Source organism: Equus quagga, chromosome 20, assembly GCF_021613505.1.
Source record: "Equus quagga isolate Etosha38 chromosome 20, UCLA_HA_Equagga_1.0, whole genome shotgun sequence".
Taxonomy (NCBI): Eukaryota; Metazoa; Chordata; class Mammalia; order Perissodactyla; family Equidae; genus Equus; species Equus quagga.
In genome coordinates this window covers 6,455,044-6,481,948 of record NC_060286.1, presented here as the reverse complement: position 1 = coordinate 6,481,948, position 26,905 = coordinate 6,455,044, and the positions used below count along the sequence as shown (strand labels likewise).

The following is a 26,905-nucleotide window of genomic DNA, read 5'->3' as shown; positions in this document are numbered from 1 at the left end:
ATTATCTTAATTCACACTTGAAAATTAATAATCAAGTTCAGCTCTTCTTTCAAATGTTTATTAGTCATTTTTTATTTCTTCTTTTGTAAAATGGTAGATGTATTTTGCTCAGTTTTTCTATTTGGATATTTACTTTTTGTCTTGTTTTATTTATGAGTATGTTTATGCTAAAGATATTATGTTTGTCCATCATGTTTGTTGAAAACAATTTTTTCAGATTGTCATTTGTTTATTTTCATTAATGATGCTTTTTAGTAAAAAAGGACTTTACTTTCTTTTAATCAGATCTACATCTGTTCCTTTGTGATTTCTAGTATTCTTTTATTTGGCAGGCTGAGGTCAGTTAAATATATTAATCTATATATTCTTCAGTTTTGCCAGGTTTTCCTTTCAACATTTAACTCTTTTTTCCCCATTGGTATTTACTTTTAAGTAAAGTGTAATCTAAGGATCCAGTTCCCTACTCCCAAGTAGTTGGACTATCTTTATTAACACCGTTTGTTAAATAACTCATTATTTTTTCATACTTTTAAAAAAATACAAGTTGTTCTAAAATATACAAAGTTGTGCTCTGAGGTAAATAATCCTTAATTTTTCAGGGTCTACTTTTAGTAAAGGAAATCCAATTTCTTCTAAATTTAAAAAGCACACATAATGTAACTACTAAAGTGGAGCTTGAGTCTGGCCCCATGGCCGAGCGGTTAAGTTCGCGTGCTGCGCTTCAGCAGCCCAGGGTTTCACTGGTTCGGATCCTGGGTGTGGACATGGCGCTGCTCATCAGGCCACGTTGAAGTGGCGTTCCACATACCACAACCAGAAGGACCCACAATTAAAATATATAACTATGTACTGGGGGGATTTGGGGAGAAAAAGTAAAAAAATATAAAAGAAGATTGGCAACCGTTGTTAGCTCAGGTGCCAATCTTTGAAAAAGTGGAGCTTGATATAAAGTTCCCACCTTGTAGTATACCTTAATAGTATTAGTGAAGGGATATTTTAGCACTTTAGACAAAAAAAAGAATTTGGAGCACAGCCTGCTGGTATCCAATAAAAATGCAGCTGAAATAAGTCTAACAGATCTTTATAATTCTCTAAATCACAGTGAATTATACAGCTTTTGGAAAATCTTATAAATTAATAAGCCTATACCTTTTTTGAATTGTAGATTTCTAAGCACAGAATGAAGCTTAGTTAAGCACCTGAAATCAAAACTTTTTTGGGGTAAACTTGACTTGAAACTCAGTATTAATAAAAAAAATTATCCATATATGTATACCTATATATAAAATTTAAAAGATAATGCTATTTTATCTGCCAGTTTTCTTAAGATGTGGCCACTGAAATTTTACACTATTAATCTTACATTTTTTCTCACAAAGCTGAATAATTTTATTCGTTCTTCTGGCAACTTCTGTAATTTACATTTTCGATCTTTCAGTTTTTCAAGGTCTTCATTAAGATGTCTCTGAACAGTTTTTATACGCATATTGTAATACATTATTTTTTTCATTGCTGTTGTCTAAGAGTGAGAAAAAAACAAAAGATTAGCTGAAACACAAAACATTATAGGTAATGATTAGTGGTATTATACGAGTGCAATATGTTCTATGTAACACTCTGAAAGTTCTGCGTGCTCGAGTACTGCTAATGATGATAGTTGAAATGATAATAGCTATACAGAGTTCTATATTTATATTTATAAGCAAAATGTAAAATTCCAAAGATTTTCTTTGTGGATAAGATTTTAAATGAGGCATATTGACATTTATTTCCAGGATGACAACATAAACAGACTACAGAGAGAATGCAGTGTACAAAATAGTATTGTTTAGCCAATGAGTCAGTACTGCTAAAGCAAATACACACATTATTCCCATTTGATTAATTTAGGGAAAAAAATAAAGAAATTAAAAAGAATTAAAAGCAAATGTAACATTATTCAATTCATTTTTCAAAAGCATGGCTAAGAAACAAGATTTCATGTTTTTTCCCCCAAATATATAAAAGGATGCTCTAAATGAACTTGTTTTTATATTGAGCAAATTACTAAATTGTCAATCTAATTCAATTATCTTGAATTCCTTAATACCAATGGATCATGCAATTATTAAAAAGTTTACCATGATACACTGATTAGAATACACCAGGTAAATGGTGTTTATGAGTTATATTAGTCAAAAATAAATAGCTGAGGAGAAAATAAAGAAATCAGGTGTACTATTACAATGTGACCTAGTTTAAACTGCTTACTTGAAATAATGAAGGTATTTTTTTAATCAAGAAATCTGTACCTCAAGTAAGTTGGAAGGCTTGCATACTGTTCTTGACATATATTTTCTATGGATGCAGTCTCTTGTTATGTGATTTATTTAGTAGAGAGTGGATAGTCAAGACCCCACCAGAATTATTTGGCATAAAAAATGGAACAGAAACAAATATATGGCATGCTGAACAGGCCAAAGGAGTTTCCTTTCCTATGCATATTATGAAGTCCTGAAGTTGAAATCACTAAAGTTCTCTGCAAAAAATAAGGGATTCATAGAATAGAACAATGAAGAAAAAAAATCCGTTTTAGGATGATGATTAACAAATAAAAATTCCTGATAAAGAAGAGCTTATTTCTGAGGTGCAACTGAGTTAGAAGGAAAAACTGTACTAAGGAAATGGCAAATGGTATTTCTTAATTTTTTGCCTGTTTGGAGAAAATAGAAAATCCAATAAAAAGTGCTTTGGATCAGTGGCAGCTAAAAAAATTTCTAATGAATTCTTAAATCTAAGACAACAAGAGAACATAGGGTGGAGGCAGGGCTGCTAGATAAAATAGAAGATGCCAAGTCAAGTTGAATTTCAGATAAACAACAAATGTTTTAATGTAATACTTAATAAACTTACTTATACTTATTTACTTATACTAAAACTTTTTTTATTGTTTATCTGAAATTCATATTTAACCTGGAGTCCCCTAGGTGGGGGACCAAAAAAAGATTTAAAAATTCCGCTTTTATTTTGTTTGTAAATTTTATTTTTCAAAAACCAAAAAATTGTAGGATGTACAACGAAAAGTCTACCTTCCATACTTGTTCCCCATCTGCCCAGCTGCCCCATCTTCCGTAGATAACCACTGACTTGTTTCTAGCGGATCCCTCCAGTTTCTTCTACTCTATTAAGAATATACCTATATCTAGAGATAGGAACAAAAATTGTGACATTTGACTATTCCCAAACTCTTCTAAAACCACTTAGTGTGTCATAACAATAAATATGAGTTATCAATCAGGCTTCTTTTCCCCTTGTTGTTGTTTACCCTCGTTATCAATCAGAGTTTTTCATCCTTGCTGTCTGAGCTGCCCCCGGGCCTCCCAGCCTACAACTTTGTAGGCTGACTATATTCAGTTCGCTTTTTGTGTTTGGACTTTTAAGAATTAATGTCACAGTCATTGTCAATACCTTTGGTGGAATTACTTGCTTGTTACAGTAAAAAAGTTTTTTGAAAATTAGAATACAATGCTAAATTAAGTTGCATGTGTATATTCAGTTAAGACAAAATTTGATCCATTTGCTTCTTTGATGGCCAAAAAAAATTTAAAAGTTGTAAGCAGAAATATGCTCAATGACAGTTTCATAGTAATTATGTTTATAGTACTTAGTAATTAAAATAGACTTTTATGCCCATTAACTCATGGGATCCCCACAACAACCCTGTGAAGGGCAGGTACTATTTTCATCATCACTATTTTAATAGTTCAGAAAACTGAAGCTTTGAGAGGGGAAAGGCCTTGCCTAAGTGACAAATAGTAACGGATGCAACCAGGGCTTGAACCCAAGTCTTCTGATTTGAATTCCCATATTCTTTGCTCTGTCCCATGATGACCCTGTGCTGGTCCTCCTGGTAGGTCCTGACTTCACTTGCCACTTGTAGTTTACACAAACTACTCCACAGGCATGGGTGGAAATTTAAAGAATCAATAGTACTATTCAGGAGTTTATCACCTTAGAGAATTGCCACAACCTAGTATAACCTGTCTTCTTAATGAACGGTAATGAAGAAAGCATCTTGGAAATCTATATGCAATCGTTAAATTAAAAATACTTTGAATTTGAAAAATCATTTTGGTCTGAATCAAAAGTTGAGCTATATTGTATATCCTGTTTGTGCCTTAAAAGGTAAAGAAAGGACAAATATCTTACAGTGGGAAAGCTGAGATATAATGAAATAATTTAAGACAAGATTTTAGGAACTGCATAACAATTCCTTATTTCGTTTTTTAAACTAAAATACCTCTGACATATAATATAATGTATGAGAAACTCAGTCAGAATGTCACAAGAACCTGCCTTTCTCAGTTCTTCTCATTCTCCTCTGCAGGCTCCTTCTCTCTCTCCAGTCTCTAATACCCAAGTAACACACTTCCCCATCCACACTATCCCCTTGGTGATTCATCCAATCCTCAGCTTGGTACCATCTTTCTACTTTCAATTTTCATAATTATATCTCCAAATTAGGCTACTCTCTTAAATAGCAGGCTGATATATCCAATTACTTATTGAACATCTCCCTTTGGATGTTGAAAAGGTTGTTAAAACTCTATATGCTTAAAATTAAACTGTGATTCTTCTAAACCTACTCCTCTATAACTCTTTCTCATCTCATCAAATAGCAACCCCATCCCTCCTTCAGCTGCTTGGGCCAATAGCTTGGAATTATTCTCCACTTCTTCCTCTGCACCTTGCATGCAATCTATCAGCAAGTCCAGATGGGCTCCAAGACGTCATCATCATGGCAGCTTGAGAGGACCCCTTTGTCTCTCCCCTTCAATCTACAGTGAATAAGGGAGTGAGGCCAGCATCAGGGCAGAGTTCTTCCCTTTGTTTTCCCCCTCTAAGTTACAACCCATCAGACATCCATTGACCAACAAAGGAGTCCCTGCGCAGCACACCAGAATGCCTGAGTGATCCACGCATCTATAGATCTGAAGGTGGGTGGACTGGACCTCCCAGAGGCAGGGGAACTAGGGGAGCAGCTCCCTCCTCCTCCCCTGCTGGTGGCAATCTAAAACGCGGAATGCTGGTGGAAACACCAGTACACGCCAGTGACCACAAGCTGTAGGGGCAAACAAGGCACTCACAGCTTGGCCTCTGCCTGTCCCCCCACCCCCAGCAACGACAGGTGGTGCACATGTCCTGAAGATTCAGGACACAGAGCGGAGCCAGTGACCCAGCCCCTGCCTGCTCCCTCAGCAGTGGTGCTGGTCTTTCCAGCAGTGGGGATAACATCTGAGGTGTGAATTTCCCTGGTGGGGGCAGAGTGCCCTGACTGGAGGTTTCAAAGAACACTGGTGTGAGCCAATGACCAGAGGCTGTAAGACCAGCAACAATACTTGTGGCTTAGCCCCTGCCCCTTCCCCAGCAGTGGCAGGTGTCAACTGTGACCTGAGTCTTCAGGAACCATGGCAGAACTCATTACCCATCCCCCAGTGACTGCACCCCTGGCACTGGCTCTACCAGCAGTGGGGGCTGCATACAAGAACCCAAGCCCTGGCAGCAACAGTGACACCTGTGAACCCAGAAGCCCTGGCAGTGGTGCTGCCAGCACCCCCTGATAACCCAGGAGCAGCAGCACAGGTGGTGAATGGGGCAGCAATACAACAAGGCTGTGGAGAGCCCATGGAGAGCCAGTGAGGGAACACAAGACCCAGATAACACCAGAAGCAGCAGAAGTGCTCAGAGCCTGGTGACCCCAGTGGCAACACCTGAGACTACAGTGACATTCTAAGCAACAAGGCACCAGCAATCTCAGAGGCACAAGCAGCAAGAGGAGGGCACTGACGATGCCTCTAGCAAAGGCAGTAGAGAGTGGAAAGTGCAGGCTCTCAAATACAACCAGAAATAGCTCAGAACTAAAGTAACCAAAGTCCTACCCAAATAAGAAAGGTGGTTACTATCACAAATGCACCAGAAGAGGATCAATTCATCAAGTACCATGAGGAACTACAGTAACATGGCAGCACAGAAAGAGAATGATAACTCTACAGAGAGTAAAACATCCACAACTCAACAAACGCTATATTGCCCAACATACCAGGATGCTGGAGAGATCCACACACTGGTACATACAATGGTGAGTGGATTGGAGCACACAGAGGAGGTGAACCAGGGGAAGAGCTGAAGCAGTGCCCAGGATCTTGGCCCCCCTGGTCATGGTGGCTGAGTCAGCTGCCCCCAGCTCCAGAGAACCTGGTGGGCAGCAGCAGAGGTGTGTGTGCAACTCCAGCTTCTCAGCCATGGCAACACCTGCAGCCATGGGGAGTGGAGTGGTAGGGGAGGTGGAGCCCCGTGATCCCAGGCCCCCAGCTGCAGTTCAGAGCCTGGTAGCAGCAGCAGAGACATGTACACAATTCTGACCTCCCAACTACAGTGGTGCCTATGGCCACAAGGAAACAGGCATCAGCAGAAGCAGTGCCCATGAACCTGGCTCCTTCCATAATCTCCCCCACCTTCTGCCATTGTGGTGGAGCTTCTGACTCAGGTGATCTTGGACATGACAGAGGCATCAGCCATTCCTGTACTCTCATGGCAACCATGGTGACACCGGCAACAGCAAGGCATCAGTGACCCCCAGAAGTGCAGGCAGCAACAATGAGAGTATCAACAACACGCCTAACAGAGGCAGTGGAGAACAGAATGTGCAATTCTCAAATATAGCCAGAGGAAGCTCAGGTAAGAGAAAGCAAAAACTAGTGCTATAGTGCCACTTACTGAAAACAAAAGAAAGGCCTCTAGTCTCCAATTGCTTAGTTAGAATAAAAACAAACAAAGCTATACCTAAATAAGAAAAGTGTTTGCTACAACAAATGCATTGGCAGAGGAATAACTCAGCAAGTACCATGAAAAGCCACACTAACATGGCATCACACACACACAAGAAAACAATTCTCCAGACACCAAACATAAAGTCATGGAAGAATGTGGTCTAACTGGTAAAATTCAAATAGCTGTCATGAAGAAACTGAATGAGCTACAGCAAAACTCAAAGGCAGATCAATGAGCTCAGGAATAAAACCAAGGAACAGAAGGAACACTTTATCAAAGAGACTCTAAAAAAGAATCAAACAGAAATTCTGGAGCTGAAGAGCAGAAGAAATGAGATGAAGAATGCATAAAAAGCACTGGAAATAGAGCAGAACATATGGAAGAGATAATTAGTGAGCTCAAAGATAGAAACCTAGAAATGATGCAGGCAGAAGAGGAGAGAAAATTAATATTTTTTAAAAATGTTGAAATTCTATGAGAATTATGTGATTCCATTAGAAAGGGAGGATACATAAGGATAATGGGAATCCCAAAAGGAGAAGAGAGACAGAAGGGAGCAGAGAGCTTAGTTAAAGAAATTATAGCTGAGAGCTCCCCAAACCCGGGGAAGGAACTGGATATACAAATCCATGAAGCTAATAGAACACTCAATTATCTCAATGCAAAAAGACCTTCTCTAAGACACATGATAATAAAACTGTCAAAAGTCAAAGACAAAGATAGACTATTAAAGGCAGTCAGGGGAAAAAACAATAACCTACAAGGGAACCCCCATTAGGCCATTAGCAGACTGCTCAGCAAAAACTCTACAGGCCAAGAGAGAGTGGAATGATACATTCAAAATATTGAAAGATAAAAACTGTCAGCCAAGAATACTCTATCCAGGAAAGTTATCTTTCAGATATGAACAAGAAATAAAGGTTTTCCCAAACAAACAAAAGCTGAGAGAGTTCAACGCCACTAGACCTGCCTTACAAGAAATGTTAAAAGAAGCTCTCCTACCTGAGACAAAAAAGCAAAGGTATACAAAACCTTGAGCAGAAAGCTGCAACTCTATATCAGAATAAGTTAGTAAACACTTAATTATAACATAAGAGTTAAAGGGAAAGGAAACATTAAAAATAACTATAACCACTTCAATTTGGTAATGAATTCACAATACAAAAAGGAAGAATTTGTGAGAACAAAAACATAGAAAGGGAAGAGGAAAAAGATAGAACTTGCATAGGTAAATGAAGATAAGATGCTATCAGCAGAAAAAGGACTATCTTTTCTATGAGACCTTTTATGCAAACCTCACAGTAACCACAAAACAGAAACTCAGCAGAGTCACAAAACATAGAAAAAGAGGAAACTGAGAAACACATCACAGAAAACCACCAAACTGAAATAACAGACAGAAACACAAGGAAAAAGAAACAATAAAATTATACAGCTAACAGAAAACAAGATAAAATGGCAATATTAAGTCCTCACATATCAATAATCAGTCTGAATGTAAATGAATTGAATTTACCAATCAAAAGACACAGAGTGGTTGGATGGATTAAAAAACAAGACCCCACAATATGCGGCCTCCAGGAGACCCATTTCAGCTCTAAATACAAACATGGGTTCAGAGCGAAAGGATGGAAGATGATAGTCCAAGCAAATGGCAACAAAAAGAAAGTAGGTATAGCCATACTTATATGAGACAAAACAGACTTCAAGCTGGAAAAGATAACAAGAGACAAAGATGGACATTATATAATTTTTAAAATTTTCCTTTTTCTTTGTTTTGGAGGAAGATTAGCCCTGAGCTAACATCTGCTGCCAATCCTCCTCTTTTTGCTGAGGAAGACTGGATCTGAGCTAACATCCATGCCCATCTTCCTCCACTTTATATGTGGGACGCCTACCACAGCATAGCTTGCCAAGCGGTGTCGTATCCGCACCCAGGATCCAAAGTGGCAAACCCTGGGCCGCCGAAGTGGATGGTGCACACTTAACTGCTGTGCCATTGGGCCAGCCCCAAGACATTATGTAATTTTAAAGAGGACAATCCATCAAGAAGACATAACATTTATTAATATGTATGCACCTAACATAGGAACACTGAAGTATATAAAGCAACTATTAACAAACCTAAAGGGAGAAATTGACAGCAACACAATAACAGTAGGGGACTTTATATCCTATTTAAATCAATGAATGGATCATCCAGACAGAAAGTCAACAAGGAAACACTGGCCTTAAATGAAACATTAGACCAGACGGACTTAACAATCATATAGAGAACATTCTATCAAAAATCAGCAGAATACACATTCTTCTCAAGTGTGTATAGAAAAATTTCAAGGATAGACCATATGTTGGGAAACAAAACAAGTCTCAATAAGTTTAATAAGATTTGAAATCATATCAAGCATCTTTTCTGACCACAATGATATGAAACCAGAAATTGGCAACAAGAAGAAAGCTGGAAAAGTCACAGATATGTGGAGACTAACATGCCACTGAAAAACTATTGGATCAACTAAGAAATAAAAGGAGAAATAAAAAAAATACCTGGAGACAAATGAAAATGAAAACATGACATACCAAAATCTATGGAATGTAGCAAAAGTGGTACTAAGGAAGTTTGTAGCAATACAGGCCTACCTCAAGAACAAGAAAAATCTCAAATAAACAATCTACCATTACTCCTAAAGGAACTAGAAAATAGAAGAACAAATGCAGCCTAAAGTCAGTAGAAGGAAGGAAATATTAAAAACCAGAGCAGAAATAAAAGAAATAGAGACTAAAAAGACAATAGCAAAAGTTAATGAAACTAAGATCTGGTTCTTTGAAAAGATAAAGAAAATTGACAAACCTTTAGCTCGACTCACTAAAGAAAAAGAAAGAAGTTTCAAATAAAATCAGAAACTAATGAGGAGAAATGACAATGGATACCACAGAAATACAAAGGAGTTTAAGAGAATACTATGAAAAGCTATACACCAACAAATTGGCTAACTTAGAAGAAATGGATAAATTCTTAGAATCAAACAACCTCCCAAAACTGAATCAAGAAGAAACAGAAAATCTGAATAGACTGATCACTAATAAGAAGATTGAAATTAACATCCTCAAATAAATCAATGTGATATACCACATCAAGAAAATGAGGAATAAAAATCACAAGATCACCTCAATAGATGCAGAGAAAGCATTTGACAAGATTCAACATCCTTTTATGACAAAAACTCTCAATAATATGGATATAAAAGGAAGGTACCTCAACATAATAAAGGCCATATAGGACAAACCCACAGCTAACATTATACTCAATGGTGGAAAACTAAAAGCTATCTCTCTAAGAACAGGAACAAGACAAGGATGCCCACTCTCACCACTCTTATTCAACATAGTATTGGAAGTACTAGCCAGAGCAATTAGGCAAGAAAAATAACTAAAAGGGACACAAACTAGAAAGGAAGAAGTAAAAGTGTCACTATTTTAGGATGACATGAGTTTACACATAGAGGAGCCTAAAGAACCCATCAAAAAACTATTAGAAATAATCAATGAATACAGTAAGGGTACAAAATCAATGTTCAAAAATTAGTTACATTTATATATACTAACAGTGACCCAGCAGAAAGAGAAATCAAGAAAACAATCCATTTACAATCCCAAGAAAAAGAATAAAATACCCAGGAATAAATTTAACCAAGGAGGTACAAGACTTATACACTGAAAACTATAAGACATTGTTGAAAGAAACTGAAGAAGACACAAAGAAATGAAAAGATATTTCGTGCTCATGGATGGGAAGAAGTAACTAGTTAAAATGTTCATATTACCTAAAGCAATCTACACATTGAATGCAGTCCCTATCAGAATCCCAATGACATTTTTCATGGAAATAGAACAAAGAATCCTAAAATTCATATGGAACAACAAAAGATTCCAAATAGCCAAAGCACCCCTGAGAAAAAAGAACAAAGCTGGAGGCATCATACTCCCTGATTTCAAAGTATACTGCAAAGCTATAGTAATCAAAACAACATGTTACTGGCAGAAAAAGAAAGAGACAGATCACGGAACAGAATTGAGAGCCCAGAAATAAACCCAGGCATATGTGGACAACTAATTTTTCACAAAGGAGCCAAGAACATACAATGGAGAAAAGGCAGTCTCTTCAATAAATGGTGCTGGGAAAACTGGACAGCCACACGCAAAAGAATGAAAGTAGACCACTAGCTTACACCATACACAAAAATTAATTCAAAATGGATTAAAGACTTGAATGTAAGACTTGAAACCATAAAACTTCTAGAGGAAAACATAGGCAGTATGCTCTTTGACATCAGTCTTAGCAATATCTTTCTGGATGTGTCTCCTCAGGCAAGGGAAACAAAAGCAAAAATAAACAAATAGGACTACCTCAAACTAAAAAGCTTCTGCACATAACAAATGAAAAGACAGCATACCAATTGGGAGATGATATTTGCAAATCATACATTCAACAAGGGGCTAATATTCCAAAATATATAAAGAACTCACACATCTCAACAACAAAAAAAATCTAACAACTCCATTCAAAAATGGGCAGAGGGGGCCAGCCCAGTGGCATGGCGGTTAAGTTCACGTGTTCCGCTTTGGTGGCCCAGGGTTCATCGGTTCAGATCCCTGGCACAGACTTACACACTGCTCATCAAGCCACGCTGTGGCAGGCATCCCACATATAAAATAGAGGAAGATCGGCACGGATGTTAGCTCAGGGCCAATCTTCTTCAGCAAAAAGAGGAGGATTGGTGGCGGATGTTAGCTCAGGGCTGATCTTCCTAAAAAAAAATAAGAGCAGCGGATCTGAACAGATATTTTTCCAAAGAAGATATACAGATGGCCAATAAGCACATGAAAAGATGTTCAACATCACTAATTATCAGGGAAATGCAAATCAAAACCTCAATAAGATATCACCTCACACCTGTCAGAATGGCTATTATCAAAAAAAGAAGAAATAACAAGTTTTGGAGAGGATGTGGAGAAAAGGGAACCTTATACACTGCTGGTGGGAATTTAAATTGATATGGAAGGTGATACGGAACACAGTATGGAGATTCCTCAAAAAATTAAAAACAGTAGTAGCTTTGTAGTGCGATCTACCATATTAACTACCATATGACCCAGCTACTCTACTTCTGGGCATTTATCCAAAGAATATGCAAACACTAATTTGAAAAGATATATGCATCCCTATGTTCACTGCAGCATTACGTACAATAGACAAGTTATGGAAACAACCTAAGTGCCCATCGATGGACGAATAGATAAAGAAGATGTGGTATATATATATATAATAGAACACTACTCAACCATAAAAAAGATGAAATCTTGCCACGTGCAACAACATGGATGAACCTTGAGGGTATTATGCTAAGTGAAATAATCCAGATGGAGAAACACAAATACTGTATGATTTCACTCATGTGTGGAAGATAAAACAACAGTAAACACATAGATACTGAGAACAGACTGGTGGTTACCAGAGGGGAAGAGGATGGGGGAGGGCAAAAGGGGGAAAGGGGGACATCTCTATAGTGACGGATGGAAACTAGACTTTGGATGGTGAACATGACGTAGTGTACACAGAAGTTGAAATATAATGATGTACACCTGAAATTTATATAATGTTATAAACAAATATGACCTCAATTAAAAAAAAAATCCAGATGGGTTCCACCTTTTAACTACTACCAGAATCTGATTACTTTTCACCACTTCCTTTACTAAGACCCTGTATCAAACCATCAACATCTCTCATCCAACTTACTGGAAGCTATCTAGTCTCTCTGCTTTTACTTTTTCCCTCTAATCCTCTATTTTTAATCCATTGTCCGAAAGGATCCCTTTAAAACATAAGTCATCTTCTCCCTCCTCTGCTCAGAATTTTCCAGCAGCTCCCATCTCACGCAAAGGCCAAAATTCTTACAACATTCTACAGAGCCTGATATGATCTGTTTCCCCCACTGCCCCGACTCCTGTCTTCATCTCTTATTCTCTTGCCCTCACTTACTCAGCTCCAGCCACAGTGGCCTCCTTGTTGTTCTTCAAATATGAGAGGCATGCTCCTACCTCAAGGTGTTTGCACTTGCTGATCCCTGAAAAGCTTTCTCCCTTACTTCCTTCAGGTCTCTGCTCAAAAGTTGCCTTAGCAAAGCCTTTCCCAGCAATTCTATACAATAGCCAACACCCCTTCCTCTGCCCTACCAACAATCCTGTTCCCTTCACCCTTGTTTTATTTTTCTCCATAGCAATTACTACCATCTGACATTCTAGTTGTTTGCTCATTTAGTTGTTCATTATCTGTCTTCACTAGAACATAAGCTCCAAGAAAGCAAGGGTTTTGTCTGTTTTGGTCACTCTGTATCTCTAGTGCCTTGAACTGTACCTGGAAGGTAATAGGCATTAAATACTTGTTAGATAAATTAGTCAGCCACTAATTATGTGAATCATAGTCACTCTGCTCACCTTTGCAGGAACTTCTTGATGTAAAACTAGAGATGATAATGGAAATTTCAAAAATACGGTTGTCACCACAAAGTTTTGCTGTTATTTTTGACAACATTGTTAGAGAAGACACCCCACCCCCGGCCCTCCAATGACTCCGAACACCTGCTAGTAGAAAAGACCTCTAGCCCTTTGCTCAATATTGCAAGACAGTTCACTTCTGAGATTGGGGTGGGAGAGAGGACAATTTCAGACTTGGAAAAAAAGAGGGAGAGAACAGAATTTGAGAATAAATCCTCAGGCTAGCAAAAGAAGAGAAAAAAGTTAAGATTAGCGGATAAAGACATTCTTTATCTACGCTGAGATGATGGATGAGCCACAAAGAAAGAATGGGAGGGTCTCATGTGGGGACATCACATCCTCGGCACATCCTAAATACTCAAAAACTATTTTTTGGATGGTTAATTAAGTGAACAAATGAGGCAGGGGAAGTGGTTCACTGGACTGGAAGAAGAGACAGAAATTTAATGTGGAAAGACTATTAATAAACATGGTGACTTCCTATGCACTCCACTCTGAAATTATTATTATTATTGGTGGCAGGTCAAAGCAGCCGCTTTACTGGGAGGTTCACCATCAGTGGCAGCCCAGGAGTAGCTCTCTTCAAGAGTTCAGCAGTGTGGGTAGATGTACTGATACTTCCATGGAACCCTAAATCATCTTTAATTAGATTAAAATCTACCTAATCCTGGCATACTACCATCAACCACGGATATTTTCTAACAATGACATATAATATTACAAATGAGAGGTTACTTGTTTCATATCTACTTTATTTAGGCTTTATTAATTTATATATATATATATAGCACTAATTCAATTATGTTTAACATTGATAATTTTTCAGATTTCCTTCTTTTAGTTTTATATAAATTACAATATTTTTCTATTTCAGCTTCCAGTACTGTCATCAAAATTGAGATCCTGGTACTAATGTTATTATTAGTAGATGTTTATGTGAAATATCCAGCTCATTGGGGCAAAAGTAGAACCAGTGACAAGAATTGACAAGATAATACTACCTACCTTACGTGGACACAGCCAGAAAGAAGCAGTTAATTAAATAAGTCCCAGATACCTAATTGGGGATGCACTTACATCTGCCAGTTCCTTGATTTGCTTTGCTGACACATCAAGCGTGTCAAGTCTTTGAAGGCAAGGTAAGTGATACAACACGTGTGTGGAATAATTACACAGCATACAAACTGGATTGGTTTTATATTGAGGATCATTCAGACATAAATCCTTTAAGTGATGAAGTCTGGTTAAGTTAGTGAGGTCCTAAAACAGCAGCAATAATAATGTTCAATTAATTAATTGTGACTATCCATTTCTAAAGAAGGCATTTGAACACTTAATATCACCATAATTTAATGTAATGCATTCTAATTATGTGCTTAAATATGTTAAAGTGATTTAGATGGATAAAATGTTTTTCTCTAGTGAAAAACACGCTAAATACACAAATAGATCAACAATACTTAAACAGCAGACTCTATATAACTATGCATTTTAAATATAAAAGGCCAAAGGATGTCTGCTGAATCATGCATTCCACCTGGAACCTTGGAGCCGGTCACTTGCACATGTCATTCATTAAGACACCGTTGCCCCTCTGCACAGCCCCTTTGCTAACAATCGCCCCCGGGGCACCTGTTGGTCTCCGGCTTCCTTCACCACCACTCCCCACACTTACACGTAGGAATACTGCTGGCCATTTTCCTTGGCCTCCGGATCCACTCTACTCATGGGACCCCTGCTGTAGTACAATCAGCATTGAATCCCTGATTTTTAGTTGTTCTTAAAATATTTTTGTTTTTTTCCTGTAAATGCCTTTTCTACCTATTGAGAGCAACTGAAACCTAGCTTTTTCCTGAGGGTCTCCTTTCTCTCACAACCTATGGAGGGGGAGGGGTTGATAATCCACTCCCAGACCATTTCTCCTTAATATCTTTTATCTTGAAGTTTAAGTCAGTTTACACCTTCTTTATTTGGCATATGGCCCTTGCTTAGCTCTTCAGTCTTGTCTCTCCATATTTAAACCCTAACATTTTAAGTTTTGGCCATACTGCACAACTTGATGCTTCAGAATGTGCCAGACCCTATCTTATCTTTAGACCTTGCTGCTGTATTTGAGTGAACTGAACTTCACCCCAATTTTACCTCTTAATTTGTCAAGATTCAACCTAAGAATCATCTTCTCTTGGAGCTTTATTTCATCCCCCAAGCTTGGGGTAAATGCTCCTCTTATGAACTCTCTTAGCCCCTGGGATTATCTTTGTTATAGAATCCATCACACTCTACTGCCTATTGCTTGTGCATCCACAAGCCTTTGAGCCAAGGGTCTATATGGGCATTGGCCCTTGATCTAAAGCTAAGAATAGTGATTACATTTTTTTTATTAAGATTATGATAGATTACAACCTTGTGAGATTTCAGTTGTACATTATTGTTAGTAATGTTGTGGGTACACCACTTCACCCTTTGTGCGCTCCCCCCACCCCCCCCTTTTCCCTGGTAACCACCGATCAGTTCTCCTTGTCTACATGTTAACTTCCACCTATGAGTGGAGTCATATAGAGTTCGTCTTTCTCTGTCTGGCTTATTTCGCTTAACATAATACCCTCAAGGTCCATCCATGTTGATGCGAATGGTACGATTTTGTCCTTTTTTATGGCATTTTTAAAGTGTTGGAAAAAAAATAAAGAAGAATACACAACAGAGGCCATGGGTGGCCCATAAAGCCTAAAAAATTTTCTAACTGGCCTCTTATAGAAAAAGATTTCCAATTCCTGAGATAAAGTTTTTGAGAGCAGGGTTTGTGTCCTGTTAAACACTGCATTATCAGCATTCAGCACTTAGAACATAGCAGGCAATAAATAAACAATGTGAATTGAATTGAATGATTATTACTTTCTATGAACCTCTAAGACACCCTCACATCTTCCCCAATAACAGCATTACTAGGGCAGTGCCTGGGGTAGGAGGCTATGGTGGGTTGGACTTGAAAGGATGCAATGCTGGCCAAGAGAGTCAGAATCAGAGTTAAGGGAAATCCAGAGCAAGAACCAAGAGGCAGTAGTTCTGAAGATAAAGTACAAATGGAACAGGGAAGCAAGTAGTGAAGCCAGGCTGCTAGAGTCAAGAGTAAGACAGGGTCAGGTGGCCAATGTGTGTCCAAACTCTCTCTGGACAAGCTGAACTTGATTCACTGGCTGGACCTGAGGCTGTGGGCTGGGGCCATGGCAGGAGTAGGACTAAGCAGAGTTGTTCTGAAAGGGATATCTGGGCAGAGCTGTGCAGAGAATTATTTGGTCAAATTCTGCAAGGGCAAGGAAGGTGAACCATTGGACTGTTCTGAGGAGTAAAGACATTCTCTGATTCTGGGTGGCTATTTGCACTTGACCATCAGTCTGGGCTAGGAGATGGTGGGTGTGAACTTTGAAGTCTTACATAGGAAGCCCCACCTACACTCAAAAGTGAAATGACACTGGAGTCTAAAAGGGTACAAAATCTCACTGAAAATTAGCGTGTGGTACCTGGTTTGGATGGATAGTGGCACAGAAGTTACTCCCTCTGACCACCAAGATAAAATCTTTTTAGGGTGGGTGGAAAGGTTAGAGATAAAAATTCAGGATAATAGTGTTTCATGAACATTCTCAATATGAGAATTGTAGAAGCCATTGTGAATCATGTTCAATGAGATGACACATAGTCATCATTATGATAGAGAGCCTTTTTAAAATTATGCAAAATAGTGAATTTTCATAGTAATCCTATTTCATCCCCATTTTTTTAATGAGATTGAAATAGAATAGGTTAATGTAATTAAAGTGATAGTAATAATAACAAAATAGCACATCTTTTGAGTGCTTACTGTGTGCTAGTCATTATTCTAAAAGCTTGACATTATTATTTCACTTAAATTTCATGTTCCCACTGTATTATGCCACTTCTGGTTTGTAACAGGTCAGAACTACAGATCTTTCTGCTTATGCTCTTCACCACCATAAGGCTGCCATGTCTAGCCTGGGTGAGATAAACATCCAGATGCCTTCCCGGCAGGGCAAGCCCTTATCCTCCCAGCCTTCTGCATTTATCTCCTTCAGCCTCAACTACCGATTCTCTCACTGGATCTGTTCCAGCCACGCAGAATTGCTAGTTTCTGGAATTTGCCATACCCTTTCCCTTATAAGTCCCTCACACCTTCGCCTGGAATGCTCTTCCCCTAGGCAACTCTTACTCACGTCTCATGTTAGCTTAAACATTACCTCTCACAGTATTCTAAATTTATCTCAGTGTTGAACCAGGTTGGTAGTGATGCAGGTGGTAAGAAATGGTCAGAATCTGGACAAATTCTGAAGGTAGAGCCAATAGAATTTGCTGATGGATTAGGTACGGAGTATAAAAGAATAAGTGGAGTCAGAAATGACTCTAAGGATTTTGCTTAAGTTACCAGAAGAATGGAGATGCCATTTGGAGAGGTGGAGAAGGCTGCAGGAGAAACAGGTTTGGAGGAAGGGTAGACCAGTCTGAATTAGGATAGGCGATGTCTATAGTTCTGGGAGTTGTTAGGGAAAGTACAGGTACCAGTTTAGGAGTAATAGCTGATAAAAAGCATTTAAAGTCATAAGGTATGATGAGATTATTTAGAGAATGAACGCAGACGGAAATGAGAAAGATCCTGGGACTGACCTGGGGCAGTCTGTTTTTCAGATGCTAGGAGAGGATGAAAAACCAGGAAACTGAAGAGGTGTAGCCAGAAAGCTCGGAGGAAAACAGAGAAAGTAGTATCCTAACAGCCAAGCAGACAGTGATTTGTTTGGTTTTAATAGAGTCAGATCACTAGGGCCAATTTGGTCGGCTAACTCTAAAATTTCTGGGAGTAGTGAGTAGTCCAAAACAATTAAATTATCCCTTAAAAGGGGGATATTTAGTCCATTTTCTGCATTAAGATAGTTCATGATCCAGGCTGATTAGTAAAAATGAATTATTCCACTTAAACATACCTTGAAAGAACATATTTGGTTACCAGAAAGGTTTAATCTTTCCAGTTGTTCATTGGGATCAAGAGAACGACCTTTAAGAAATAAGATGAAAGAAAAATTAAATTTCTTGTTGTACCTTCTATTCATATCCAGTCATATTTCTGAGTTGCATATGGCCATCATTTCTTGCATATAAATAAGGCTAACAGTACCATTGTACAATTAGTAACCACTGATTAATGGATAATATTTTCATATCTGTAATCATAGATTCAGAAATGCTTTGCAAAGATATCATACAAAAAATTCTAAAAGAAAGAAATGTAAGAGTGTACTTTTCATACTGAAAAAATTATTGCAGCATTATCTCATATTCCAAATGAAACAGTACATACCAATGCTGCTTATTAGATTCCCAGCAAGGTTGAGATCATTTAAATTCTTCAAAGTTTGCAAGCCCTAAAAATTTAGACAACATAATTTAGGAGAAATCATTAAAATCTATATTTACAAATCATTTGATCAATATGGTTGGTTTTCCAGGTGGTCTAAGCACCGAGTGCTTACTTCACAAGCACAGAAGTAAGTGGCTGCCTCAGTGAAGCCATCTTTCTTTCTCTGGAAGCTGGAGAGAATTACTGGAGGCAGAGGGGACAGGGAGGGGAGTGGAGAGGAAAAGGGGAGGAGGAGTAGGAGAAAGAACACATCACATGGACTGTGTTTATAATCTTGGGCAAGTTATATATAAAACTTTTCTAAACCTCTTTTTTTTTTTTTTAATCTCCAAAGAAGAAATAACATCTTACCTCTCAGGCTTGGTGTGAGGAGTAAAGAAAATTATGTATATGAAGTTCTCTATATATGTTAATGCTTTCCAACAACAATAATTAAACTAGTCATGAATATTTTGGCCCTTGAGCATAATATGATCTTGGACATTTTGGTTTAAACTCCACAGTAATAAGTGACTTTACATATTAATCTTTGAAATTATCTTACCTCAATATTTTTAATTGTATTGTGGTTCAGCCAAAGAACTTCCAATCTAAATAATTTCTCTAAATTTTCTATTTTGGAAATTTTATTATAATATAAATACAGTTTTTCTAAATTTCTACATTCTTGAAGACCTCCAATTTTCTGTAAAAAAAAAAGAGCAGACTGAATAGTATTAGCTTATGTTTTGCCATTAATGCTTTTAATAAAGTGGATTTTAAGAATATTTTCTTTTAAAAATCACATTTTATTGAAAAATCAATATCCAGCAAAATTAACTAAATTTTTTAAAGAAAAAACAATCCCTCCACTTAAATAAAACTATTTTCAATTTTAATATTCTTTTTAAATTTTAATAAACTCTATACCTATAATCATAATACTTACACAATTTTGTAGATTTTTTTACTTAAGACCATTAAAATGTCTTAATAATCTTTCAAATAGTATTTAATAATTACAAAATATTTCATGAAGTTTATAATCATTTTCTTAAAAATAACCCTATGTGTGGCATATTTATGTTTCAAATTTTTAGCTATTATAAATGATACTGTAGCAAATAACTTCATGCACACAGCTGTCTTCTGCTGTTGAATTACCTCTCTAGGATAAAATCTGAGAATAGGGATTTCTGAGTCAAAAGGTATGTATTTTTCTTTGGCACTGGATACATTTTGTAATATTGCTTTACAATATAAATGTTATAATTTTCACACAATCAATAGTGTCTAAGTGAACCAATTTCACTACTAAGCAATACTGGGTATTATCTGACCTGATTTGATCACTAAAAAGTAGAATATGTCTATGTTTGGATTCTTTATTTCTATTTTTCCCTTTGTATAAATCTATTTCTATCTTTAGCCCATTTATCTGTTTTTTGTTTTGTTTTACTGGGCAAAGGGTTTTATTGTAATTCATTATGTATGGTCTCTTTTTTCCCCCATTTATCTGTTTTGATCCATGCCTCATACATATATTTTAATGAATTATTTTTCCAAAGCCAAAGAATTCAGCATAAAATATTTCATGTAAGCCTGTATGTTTAGACTTACCTCTAGGCAGCATTCGGCAATCCAAAGTTCTTTGAGTTGTAAACAAGTCTCTAACCCTGAAATTTCTTTTATATCTTGAGCAACAATTGTGAGACTTGTTAAATTAGGAAATAATGATAATCCAACAATACAGGGATACCCTGAGAAAAACATCTCCAGTTTGGAAGTATCTGATCCTCGTTCTCCAACCATCTCATAAGATAAACCATTGCATAAACACTGTTTTAAAAAAAGAAACTGGGTTATTACCTATTTATAATAATCAAAAATTTTTCTTGCCATTAGAAATTATAAACTGTCAATTGCAGTGATGCCATTTTTGACTCTCACAAGAGGGAAAGTTCTTCCATAGATATGATTTTTTTTCTGCTTCCAAAAGTCATGAGGTAGAAGAAATCTCTACATAAGATTCAGAAAAGAGTGTAAAAATGTTCCTTTCAATATTCTTGCAAATGTAATGGAAAACAAATTGGGCTTTGACTCACCAGTTCTTTAATTATTTCTTCTTGGTTTAGGTTTTCACATTCAATCATCTTCCATTAAAAATAAAGGTTATAATAATATTATCTGTTAAGGAAAATGAAAAATTGAAATAAACACTAGAGTCATGTTATGCCAAGTTGAAAGGAACCTTAAAGCTGCTAAGGTGGAACTCCCACCTGTGGCTTAAAATCTTCAAGTAGTATATTACCAAGTATCTCTCTGGACCCCAAGATAGTCCATTCCATCTCTGAAGTTTTCTGTTAGAAAATTATTTTTTGTTTTGAATTTAATTCTGTCTTTCCATAACTCCTTCCCATTTGTTGTTATTCTACCTCCTGGGTTCAAATAAAACAAGAATAATTTTCTTCCACACCATGAGCCATTAATACTTGAAGAAAACAGTCATCTTTCATCTGCATCCTGACCTCACCCCCAGTTCATGTCTTTTAGTTCTCTAAGTGTACTCAGAGAGCCAAGAAAAGAATCCTCAGGGCTTAGTGACATATCTGGCATGGTAATAAATGTTCATTAAAACGAATTAACCAACTTCCTCATTTTAGACGATATGAACTGATTAATACCTAAATAGTTTCAATAAAATTTAACCTAGTTTTTCACAATTTTTAATATTTTCATTATAATATTTCAGACTTAAGCTATTTTAAAAATAAAGGAATCCTGGTTTTAATATGATGACATGACAAAGCAAGATGTAGAAACAGTGTATATTATGATCCCATTTTTTATAATAATAAGTCCCACACAGATATACGTGTGTGTACATGAATATATATGTATAACCATGTGTGTATGTGATTATGTAAAGAGAAAATATGGAAAGATACATACTATATTGTTAACGTGAGTTACCTTAGATGCAGGCAAAAGCTGATGTGGTTATAATAGGCATGAGAGGTTGAATGAGGATGGATCTAGGCAGAAATAGAAAAGAAAAACAACTACACTTTTTTAAAAGCACGTTTACTATTATATAGTATGAATATATAACGATTACTTATTCATTCTACTGTTGGTAGACATATGGACTGTTTCTAGTTTGGAGGTAAATAGTGCTTCCCTGAACATTTTGTCATACAGGACATAGATACACATTTCTTATGGGTTTATACCTAGGAGTGGAATGAGAAACTATTGTTTCTTCCAACATAGATGATTCTCACAAACATAACGTTGAGCAAAGCAAGACACACAATGAGTACATATTGTGTGCCTCCATTCATATGAAATTTGAAAACAAACTAACCTATGGTATTAGAAGTCAGGATGGTAGTCAGCTTTCAGGGGTGAGTGACTGGGAGGAGGTACAAGAGGGGCTTCTGGAGTGCTGATGAAGATATATTCCTTGATCTGGGAACTTGTTAAAGGGATATGTTCACTTTGAGAAAATAAAGCTAGACTCCTAAGATTTGTGTGATTTCTATACATATGTTATACTTAAATGAAATTTTACTTAAATGTTTATTTAAAAAACATTTATATGCTCCCTTTTACTCATTTATGCAAAATAATGTACATGTGCAGATGTATACAGAAACCAAAATTTTAAGAAAAAACTATTGAGTCCATGGATTTACCTACCGTCTCTCCCCAAATCCTGCTGGAATAACTAGAGGAATAGGAAAGTAAGAAAGGGATGTGTAGCAGTGCGAGGAAAAGAGCTCTGATTGTCAGAGAGGTTTAGAAAGGTCTTTTGAGTGAAAGTGAAGCAGATGGCATCAGAATGAGAGAGAAGCCCATCAGTACAACCCAGCCCTAAATTAAAGGTACCAGAGAAAGATGTTTTACAAAACTATCCCAAACAATTCCCCAAACTCAGAGCAGCAGTGATGGGGAAGAGGGTGGCTGTGGGCCATCCAAAGGGACCAAATCAAAGGACTTTGAGATCTGTATCAGAGTAGTGTACACAGTCTGTACTCAGGCTTTGTAAACTGGGGACATTGTCCCACCACGCTGAGTCGAGGAGGGGAGGGACTCCAGCTAGCATCACAAAGAAAAATACAGCCAGAAAATTATCCTAATACGCTGGATTCTCTGTTCATTCATTCACTCATTCATTAATGTATGTTTTGAGGGCCTAATATCTACCAGATAATGATAGGGGTGGGAGGAAAGAGAAGACTTCTCTGAAAAGGCAGCAACTGGGCAAAGGGCTGAAGGAAATGAGGGCATGTGAGCCATGAGGAAATCTGGGGGAAACGCATCCAGGCAGAGGGAAGAGGAAATGCAAAAAAGTGGGGTGAGAGTATACTGGGCATGTCTGCAGAACAGCAAGGAGAATGCAGTGGCTGGAGCACAGCGACAGAAATGAAGACTGGTAGGATGTGAGGTGGGAGAGGCACTGCAGGGCCAGATCATGCGCTATCTTGTGACCTGGAGGCCCTTGTGAGGATTCTGGATTTTATTATGAGTAAGATGGAAAGCTATATGAGGATTTTGAGTGGAAGAGTAACATGAACTGTCTTGTTTTGAAAAGGATCACTCTAGCTGCTCTGTTGAGAACAGACTGTAGGGGTCAAGGCCAGAGGCAAGGAGACCAGTTAAGCAACAGTTGTAATAACGCACCTGAGAGAGGATGGTGGTTGGAGTAGGGTGGTGGCAGTGGGGAGAGCAAGAAGCTGTTAGATGCTGGATCTACGGTGAAGGCAATATTGATCATTCCGTCCCTGCTTCCCACTGGCAACTGTCTCTTTACCCCATTCTTGGATGACCCCCAGATATTACAGCATAGGCTGCAGGAGTGGCCAGGCAAGGGAGCACTTAGCAAGGAACAACTTGAAAGCATTTAGAGACTCCATCAGAGGTCTACTCACAGCTGCAGGCCACTAGGCTTACTTACCCTCCCTAGACTTCCTCAGATGGCACACCAAGTAAAGGAGGGCTCTTCTCATCAGAAGAGATGCCCCTTCTCCAAAGGAAAGCCTGCCTGCCCACCACCACACAAGGGACAAAGCCTGCTCTCAGTACCCTCTAAGTCACCAAATGGTGATCCCAGTTATCCAGTCTATGTCCAAGAGATCTCTTCCAGAAGAAATTAACAGCTCCCTTTGTTAGTCACTAAACTATCACATATACTTGAGCCTAATTTTGACCTTCTAATCTTGCTCTCCCTTAGCTCTGTCTATTCCTGTAGTACTGTCCTGTTCTAATTACTGTGATTTATTTGCAAATTCTCACCTCGTATCCTTTTTGCAAATTTCCTGGCTACTCTTTCATATTTATTTTTCCAAATAAGGTTTATGATTATTTTGCATTTAGTTTTTAAAAATTCACTTGGGGTTCTGAGATTCCGTTGTAAAGAGTGATTTAGGGAGAACTTCCATCTTTATAGTACTGAGTCTCCCTCGAGAACAAGGGATAGCTCTCCATTTATTCAAGGAAACTACTTTTTCTTGATACAGAAATATGCATATTTGGGAGATGAACCTGACCTCTCACTTCACCTTATTTTCCCTTCATCAATGCCCTCATTTAGGAAAAATCTCCATTCAGTTCTCAACTCACTGCAATCTGACTGGGCACAGCTCAGACCACTACAGCTTCTTTTACCAAGGTCAACAATAATCCTCTAACTGCCAAAGACACTGGACATGTTTCAGCTGTCAACTTGACCTTGACATGGCATTTGACAATGCTGATGACTCGCTTCTTGAAGTTTCCTTCTTTGGTTTGATTTTTCTCCTTGGCTTCTCTCTGCTGGTTATTTCAAACCTACTTTTCTGATTGTCTCCTTCCTGGTGAAAAATTACTAATCTTTATTTTCCTCTTTCCTGTGCAACAAATACAACTACCCACATGGAAAGGTCCATCTGAATGCGTCACAGGCATCTCAAAATCAGTATGTTCAAAACTGAACTCATTACATTTTCCAGCCAGCTTGCTTCTCCTAACGCATGCCTTCTCTTGGTAAATGACACATCCTTCTAATCATAGAAACGAGACTTATCCTCAACCACTCTTTCCTCCACATTCACTCACTCATTAAATCCTTCTGCATATACCTCTTAAATGTCTATCAGATTTCTTTCCTCCTCTCCATTCCAATGTCCTCTGCCTTGGCTGAGGTTCTCATCACTTCACCTTAACTGGATGCCCTCCGTAGAGTCCCACTTCCCTCCAATCCGCACTCTACGCTACTGTGACAGCCAGCCTCGGGGAAGGTAAATCTGCTCACGCTGCTCGCCTTCGAAGGTCTTCATGGTCTCCATGCTGACTCCTGTCCTCGACCACAAACTCCCCAGAGTACCCCAGGCTCCGGCCACAACTATACTTCTCTGCACAGGCTGGGCTATTTCTGTACTTTGGCATATGCTGTCTACCTTCCCTAAAATACCTTTTTCCCTTGACTTTATGACATAGTCCATACATCCTCAAAGATTTAAATCAAGGATCTTCTGAGTGAAGACTTTAATTCTCTCTGGTAGTATTATAATCATTCTCTTCCTTGAGAGAATGATTAAGGCCCACACATGTCCTATATATAGCACCTGTTGCACTGTATTGTCACCCTTACAGGTCGTTCCTCCCTACTAGCTCCCATGTTCACTGAAAGCAGGGACAATGCACCTATCACAGTGCCTGGCACGTACTTGGTGTCCGATAAAAGTTTGTAGAACAGTTTGAATTAACTGTCCATGCCACAGGGTCCTATATGATGTAACTCAAAGAAATATTTACTGTATATGACCAATCAGAGTGTAATAATAGAGTAGAAAGGACCACGTTTCTGTCTGCCATGACAGCTGGGTAGGGTGTCATTCTGAGAAAATTAAATTTTTCTTCTAAAACTAGAAGACTTCTATGGTCAAATTGTTCCCTCGCTTGGGTATAAAGGGATCCATCCATTATCACTGATGGGCCAAACAAATGCTCTTCCGGCTCGAAGCAGGCAGTATCAAGTCTGGCCAAGGAGCACTTGCTTCTCTCAGCCCACTATCTTAACCTGTGCGGTAAAGGCTGCACAGGTGGCTATGGGCCACCCTGCCTTTCCTCCTCCTCTTAAGCTTTGCTCCCATCACCCTGATGCCTCAGGTAAAGCCGCGTCACGTCTCTCATTATTATTATCATCTCCATTGCACCATTACAGGGCTCCTCTGACCTCAGCGCTGCTTCTCTCCTGTCTTCCTCCGGGCGGAGAGGGAGGAGAGGGGAGCAAAGGCTCCCGGAGCCTGCTACCTGTGATGTACGCCCGAATGCCACGAGGTGACAGACACTCACCTTATGCCAGAGAGAGGATGGATTCCGGGGCAATCCGAGACAGAGCGGAGTCCACTCGGACCTCTCAATGCTCGTCTTGCAGCAGCAGGTACGACACCCTCTCTAGCCCCGGGCCTGGTGTGTACACACAGCCCGCTGCGGTTGCCTAGGAAACCCGCACTCCGCCTCCGGAGACCTCTGGGTGGGCAGCGGAGTGAAAGGGGCGGGGAAAGCAGCGGCCGACCCGTTTCTGGATCACGTGGTGGCAGCCTCCAACCAATCAGCAGAGGTAGGGGTCCACCCGGAAGACCCCGCTGGTGCTCCTGGGAAATTCTGGGGACCTCCCCGCTCGCGGGTCGCTTGGTACCTGAGCGCATCTTTTCATCTGCTCTCGGTGGATCGGAGGACGCGACTGGAAGCAACGAGTTGTGGGCATGGTGGCGGGGGCCTCGCCCTTGCCTCCGCTCTCTCCCATGAAAATCTTTGACCCTCGGGGCCTGGCAGCCCGGAGCTTCCCAGGACTGGAACTCCAAAGGCACGGCGCTGTGATGTCACAAGGCGGCCAGATGCCGGCGACAGGCCCCGGTCCCCAGCCTGGCCTCCCGCCCGCGGCCCGCGACCGCCGCCTGCTAGAAATGGGCGGGCTGCCGCCCGAAGCCGCGGAGCGCCGAGCGAGCGCAGGCAAGCGAACGCCCTGGGCACCCCGGAGGAGAGATGGACTCTCCGAGGGTCTTCTTGTTCTCGGACAGGCTTATGAGGGCCGTTTAAGTATTCCAAAATGTTCAGGAGGCAAAGGATATTTACAAATTAAAGTAAAAT

The 26,905-nt window shown here is 38.9% G+C and overlaps 1 protein-coding gene across 4 annotated transcripts in view; it reads right to left on the bottom strand.

Annotated features, from left to right (window-relative positions):
• Window positions 1-26,196, bottom strand: part of LRRC9 (leucine rich repeat containing 9) — a 114,194-nt gene extending 87,998 nt beyond the window's left edge. For 3 of the 4 annotated variants that reach the window (XM_046646985.1, XM_046646986.1, XM_046646987.1), the window contains exons 1-8: window positions 26,108-26,196; window positions 20,875-20,956; window positions 20,390-20,608; window positions 19,335-19,475; window positions 18,731-18,794; window positions 18,357-18,427; window positions 14,446-14,628; window positions 1,364-1,519 (exon numbers count right to left, since the gene is read on the bottom strand). In XM_046646985.1, the coding sequence (XP_046502941.1) occupies window positions 1,364-1,519; window positions 14,446-14,628; window positions 18,357-18,427; window positions 18,731-18,794; window positions 19,335-19,475; window positions 20,390-20,608; window positions 20,875-20,922 (882 nt within the window). In that variant the 5' untranslated portion in view covers window positions 20,923-20,956; window positions 26,108-26,196. Of the gene's footprint in view, window positions 1-1,363; window positions 1,520-14,445; window positions 14,629-18,356; window positions 18,428-18,730; window positions 18,795-19,334; window positions 19,476-20,389; window positions 20,609-20,874; window positions 20,957-26,107 lie in introns of those variants that run through there. The other variant, XM_046646988.1, reaches the window with a different exon arrangement.
• Between the last annotated feature and the right edge of the window lie 709 nt (window positions 26,197-26,905).